General features: G+C 35.5%; 1 protein-coding gene across 1 annotated transcript; it reads right to left on the bottom strand.

Annotated features, from left to right (window-relative positions):
* Window positions 1–3,564: 3,564 nt before the first annotated feature.
* RPL24 (Translation protein SH3-like family protein) lies at window positions 3,565–6,463 on the bottom strand. The gene is made up of 4 exons (XM_068643798.1): window positions 6,218–6,463; window positions 4,786–4,824; window positions 4,311–4,541; window positions 3,565–3,971 (listed from the first exon to the last, which is right to left on the bottom strand). The coding sequence occupies exons 1-4, from the start codon at window positions 6,323–6,325 to the stop codon at window positions 3,765–3,767; spliced, it is 585 nt and encodes a 194-aa protein (XP_068499899.1). The 5' UTR covers window positions 6,326–6,463; the 3' UTR covers window positions 3,565–3,764.

Below are 6,463 nucleotides of genomic sequence, written 5' to 3'. Positions count from 1 at the left end.
ATTTTTAAAAGAAAAGTGTTTTTCAAACTAAGTGAAAAACAACCGATTGTTTTGTCGAAACAACCGATTGTTTTATACTTAGGTGTTTTTAGAAAAGGTTGAAAATTGTTTTTCAAATGGTTGAGCTGTTAAAACCAGAACAACCGATTGATTCGAGGAAACAACCGATTGTTTGTTTTGGTACCATAACAGAAAAATGGTTTGTGCTTTGACTGAGCATTAAATGATTTTCTAACTGTTTACGCTCCAGTTTTTAATGCTTTCACCAATCTTTAAATGCAATGAATAGTTTGTTAAGATTTGATAACAAACAACAACTTTGATATAAAACAGAAAAACAGATTTGGGTTAAAGAGTTTTATGAGATTCTGATTTTATAAAGTTGAGATTGCTTAGAGATTGAGATTGATCAAAGAATGTGAGATATGATTTCTGCTTGTATTGATTTCAGAATTGCTTCTGTAACAAGTGTAATCCTTGTATATGTTGAACAAGAATCTTTGTGTGTTTGCTGAGAAGTGTTGTGTGTTCTTGAGGGGATCAAGATCAACATTCTTAGTGTTGGTGTGTTGGCCAAGAGAAGTGTGTGTCTTGAGGGGATCAAGGTCACACTTTCTTGGTTGTGTTGTAAGTGATCTAGGTTTGATTGCTTAGTGGATTTCCTTAGTGGTTTCTGAGAAGACTGGAAGTAGCTCTGGGTTTAGAGTGAACCAGTATAAACATCTGTGTGCATTCTCTCTCTCCTTAATCTCTTTAAATTCATTTTTAATATTTGCAAACTGGTATAAACAACCGATTGTTTCTGCGAAACAACCGATTGTTTTTCTGGTGCTGTTGTTTTTGCTTTGTGTTTTGGCAAATTGAATTTCTTATCATTTGTTTCTTGAAGAAATTTCATTCTTGACTTAAAAGTTTGCGAAAATCCTCTTTAAACAATTCGCCCCCCCTCTAGTTTAAAGCCATCCATTTTAACAATTGGCATCAAGAGCTTGGTTTTTGAAATTTATTCAAGTGTGATCCTAAATTTTTTTTTTTAATGGCTGATAGACTACCTTTTGGGGAAGGTGCTTCAATCAACAGACCACCTCTGTTTTGTGGTTTAAACTACCAATCTTGGAAAGTGAGAATGAAAATCTTTATGGAATCACTTGACAAAGGAATTTGGGATGCAATTGAAAATGGTCCTTTTGTCCCAAAGTTTGAAAAAGATGGATCTTTCATTGAAAAGCCTTGGTCTCAATGGACTGATTCAGAAAGGAAGAAGGCCAAATTCGATTGCATTGCCAAAAATATAATAACCTCTGCTTTAAATTCAGATGAGTTTTTCAAGGTCTCTCAATGCAAATCATCAAAAGAAATGTGGGACACCTTGGAGGTAACTCATGATGGTACAAATGAGGTGAAGAGAGCTAGGAAGCATACTCTAATCCAAGAGTATGAGATGTTCAGAATGCTCAAAGGTGAAACAATTGCTGAGGTGCAGAAAAGATTCACGCACATCATCAATCATCTCATGAGCCTTGACAAGACCTTTGAAAAGGAAGAGCTAAACATCAAGATCTTGAAATGTCTTGATAGAGCATGGCAACCCAAGGTAACTGCTATATCCGAATCTAAAGATCTAACATCCTTGAGTATGGCTTCTTTGTTTGGCAAGCTTAGGGAACATGAGTTAGAGATGAATCGGCTCAATGTTCAAGAAAGGGAAGACAAGCATGTAAGGAGCATAGCCTTAAAAGCTTCCAAGCACAAAGGCAAACAAGAATCCAGTGATGATAGTGATGAGGAAAACCTTAGCTTGCTGTCAAGAAAGTTCAGCAAATTCTTGAAAAGGAACCGCAATAAGGACAACAACAAAGATAGGTATGGAAACAAGAAATCTAATGATTTTAATTCAATTAACTATACCTGTTTTGGTTGTGGTGAGCAAGGTCACATAAAGACAGATTGCCCAAACAAAACCAAGGAGAAGAAGTCTAGCAACAAGGAAAAGAAGAACAAGACAAAGAGAGCCTACATAGCTTGGGATGAAAATGAAGTATCATCATCAAGTTCTTCATCAAGTGAAGATGAGAAAACAAACATCTGTTTGATTGCAGAAGATGATAATGAATCTTGTAGCTCAAGTGAGGTAAGTTCATGTGCTTCTTTAAATGAACACCCATGGTTCACTCATCTCGGGTTTCCTCCTCCACTGGCACACAACTCACTGACATTGAAACCTCTGCATATAGAAGACTAATTGGCAAGCTCATATATCTTACAAACACACGACCTGACATTGTCTTTATGTTCAACAACCTCAGCCAATTTATTTCCTCTCCTACCAACCTTCATCAACAAGCTGCTTTTCGTCTTCTTTGGTACTTGAAAGGCAACCCTGGCAACATAATCTTCTTTCCCAGCAACAACACTCTCCAACTTCGCGGTTTCAGTGATTCGAATTGGGCTACCTGTCCTGAAACCCGAAAATCTGTAACCGGTTACTCCATTTTCTTGGGTGATTCTCTTGTCTCATGGAAATCTAAGAAACAATAAACCCTTTCCAAGAGTTCTTCTGAAGCCGAATATAGAGCATTAACCACAACCACCTGCGAAATTCAATGGCTAACCTATATCCTGCAAGACCTTGGACTTCCCTATATTCAACCAGCAACCATCTACTGTGATAACCAATCTGCAATACACATTGCCTCAAATCAAGTGTTTCATGAGCGTACCAAGCACATCGAAATTGACTGTCACATCGTCCGAAACAAGATCACCGCTGGGCTTCTCAAGTTGCTTCCTATTTCTTCTTCTATGCAGATTGCGAATATCCTTACCAAACCCCTTGCTCCAACAGTATACAAAGAGCTCCAATCCAAGCTGGGAATGAGAAACATATATTCCCAGCTCGAGGGAGGCGGATAAAATAACTGTACTCTTTATTTGGGCCTTTCATTTGGGCTTTTGTTTTTCTATTTGTCATCTGTGTTTTTGCTGTTTGACATGTACATATATATACTCTTTTGAAAGCTCCAATCCAAGCTGGGAATGAGAAACATATATTCCCAGCTCGAGGGAGGCGGATAAAATAACTGTACTCTTTATTTGGGCCTTTCATTTGGACTTTTGTTTTTCTATTTGTCATCTGTGTTTTTGCTGTTTGACATGTACATATATATACTCTTTTGAATCCAATAATATTCAGTTTTGAAGTGCCATTTAGTTTTACAATTCAGAATGGCGTTCTAGAAAAGTAATTGCCATTTGAGAATTATGAGACACACCATTATGAGACACACCACTTAAGGCTATTATCTACCCAAAAACAATTTTCTGGGCCACAACACAATTATTAAAATACCGCTAATAGCATTTTGAATAAAAATAATTTCAAAAATTGCAGAAGCTTAGTTTTAGCTTTTAGATAACATATATGCTACTAAAAAGAGTTTTAAAATTTTGTTCTGCTACTATCTATATTTTTGTGAATTACCAAATACCCTCCCGACTATTCTGCATTACCAAAATACCTGGTTGAATTGAGCAGAGTTACTCAGAAGAAATAGCCATTCTCACTTTCATGAACACTTTCTTTTCAAAAAGATTCACTTTGCTCAAAGTGACAAACCAATAGACAAATTTAATCACCCTGGTTTTAGTATATGGAGATCAACAGACAGACCAAAATATACATCAGATGATGAAATGAAAAACTGAGCACAACAAGTACAGCTAGAGTTACACTGCTAGTGAATGAATGAACTACACAAGAAAAACTAGGCAGCAGCAGCAGCTTCTTCAGGTTTCTTAGTAGTCTCATCCTTCAGTTTCTTCCAATTCTCTGCACTATCAATTATTTCTCCAGTTTTTATAAGGTACCGGACTCTTTTACCATTATCAAGGACTTTATGCCCCACACGGCTTGCTACATTCTGATCTTTGGAGTACAGCATCACATTTGAGCTGTGGATAGGACCTTCAATCTGGAATTAGAAAAAAAAATGTTTCTCAAAAGTATTAGTCCCTGAATATACACACCAATGAACAATTTTTTATATGTATTATTTTTTGTATACAAAGCTAGAAATGCTTGCGAGCTTTCTATTGAAAAAAGCTCTATATTTATAATAGAGAAACTCTCATAAGCACTTCTAGCTTGTATCCAAACATGCCTATAATAATCAATGAACGACATGTCAAACTATTAGTATATCCAATTATCCATACTTTCTATGGGAAAAACAAACGTTACTTCCATTTCTTGAAGAAGCTTCAGAAGTGGAAAAGAATTTATAAAAATGAATCAAGGAAATGAGGAGAACCTTAATAATTTGCCCCGGTTCCCCCTCTTCTTTACTCTTCACATGCTTTGTCTTCAAATTTAAATCTTTCACTATTATTGTGCTGTTATGCTTGAAGAGTCTAGTAATCTCCCCAACTTTACCCCTGTCACTTCCAGTTATGATTTGCACCGTATCTCCAAGTTTAACATGCATTTTGTGCAAGATAGGAAGGCTGTTTGGTTTACACTTCTTTCGTTCCCATCGTTTAAGCTGCCAGAGCAGAAGCAAAACATACAACACAAGAGAATAATTATTAAAGATAGCTACACTCATATCATATTAGTGAAACTTTGTGATTTGCTTAGTTTCAATTTCCTCATTGTAAAGACAAGCATCAACAAATAATGATCTGCAAATGACTGCACATGCACTGTTCTTAGTCCATTTTGATTGAGCTTAAGAAAATTTGAAAAGAATAATCATTGGTCGTGCATACGCCAAGTCTGATACCAACCTTCATTACAATGGGACATTGCTTCTCTGTTGACTTACCCTGCATACATAAATATAAACAATTATCAAGTCAGTCTACAAAACTCTTGATGGAATTATGAAATTTAGTTACAAACTTGATTTATTTTATCGTTAAAAGCCATTAATTCATTTGTCTGACAAAATATTGTAGTAGTTGTTATTTTTATGAGCACTCTTGAAGTTGCAACAAAATGATGAGCAAAAGAAATTAAAAGAATCTAAAAATTTGCAGGTATTCCAGACAGTTTCTAAAAAGATAATATTAATAAGAAAATTCACGGTAGATTTGCTGGAGACATTGAGATAATAAATTGGATACAAAGTTTGGAGAAACAATCACTTACAAAAATATGCAAATAATTAGAGCCAAATACAAACTAAGTAGAACACAATATTCATTAAAAGATGACACGCAATTGTTTTCTACAGGGCCAAAGTTTGTGAAAGCTAGTATAGTGGACAAGTAAAGTTAATAAACTTGTAAAGACTAAAGAGAAATGCTAACAACATATTCTCAAACATACTTTTTTTAACAGTCTATTATAGACTGAAATTTATTGGAAATCATAATTTTTGACAGGTCTCACTTTTCATTCTACTGATTGTGTAGTTTCAATAAATTTAAACCAATAGTAAAGTGTGTATTAGTAAGAATGTGTTCGTAAAACTCCTCAACTGTACAACAACTAATCCAAAGTTAAAAAGAGCTACAACGAAATTAAAGTTTTAGTATATTATCGACATCTGTAGAATATGTTTCTTCAGCCTAACGAGGCAACAACTTCAACTGAAAAATTTGCCGGGCCAATTCCTAACTTCAAGAGTACCACATAGACAAGCACCAGGCAAATGAACTGGGTACAGCTGGAATTACTGGGCTTTCCACTATAAGGAATGAGAACATGCTTTGGGATAGGTGATTAGTGAACAGTGAAAACCAGGTTTGAATTCCAATCTCAAATTTTCAAGCATCAGTACTTTGAGGCTATGGAGCATAATTATTCATTTTTTCAGGGTTCAAAGTCCAATTAAATAGCTTCAATCAGAAAATGTACGCATACTAATTGATTCAGTTTTCCCCTACCCACAAGGGCTTAGTTATATTTATTCCCAGAGGTACCAACTATGTTCCAATGGAAGATTCATGTCAAATAGGTAGTCATTTTAATGAATAAACATGCTCTAATAAATAACAACATCACCATATTTACAATGGAAGACTTAAAAAATGGAAGAAAAAAAGAGAAAAACTTGAATTGTTAATTCTCTTGAATTGTTAAAAAGAAGAATACCCATTTGGTTATTGGGAGAAAGAAATCACGCGGGGTGGACAAAACTGAAACTTGAATTGAAAGAAAAATTAAAAAAAAAAAATTGGGAAAAGAGTGATGAGTGGAGAGAAAAGTGCATACCGGAAGAAGGGAGGGGAACGTGATGGGGGAAAAGCGCTGGCCTAAGAAAGAGTTGGAGGAGAGTGAGAGACCGGTCATTGAGGTCTGAAGAGCAGCAATGGCTACCATTGTTGCTGCAACCTCTTCTTCTTTCTGCTCTGATAGTAATGGTTTTGGATAAAAGGATGCTAGAATGAGAAGAATAGAAAGTGGTGGTGAGAGGCTAAAATGGACAAGCGAAACGACGACGTGTCCATTGGTTTCATA

Source organism: Phaseolus vulgaris, chromosome 5 (genome assembly GCF_051622355.1).
Source record: "Phaseolus vulgaris cultivar YP4 chromosome 5, ASM5162235v1, whole genome shotgun sequence".
Lineage (NCBI taxonomy): Eukaryota > Viridiplantae > Streptophyta > Magnoliopsida > Fabales > Fabaceae > Phaseolus > Phaseolus vulgaris.
This window is presented reverse-complemented; position numbering and strand designations above follow the sequence as displayed.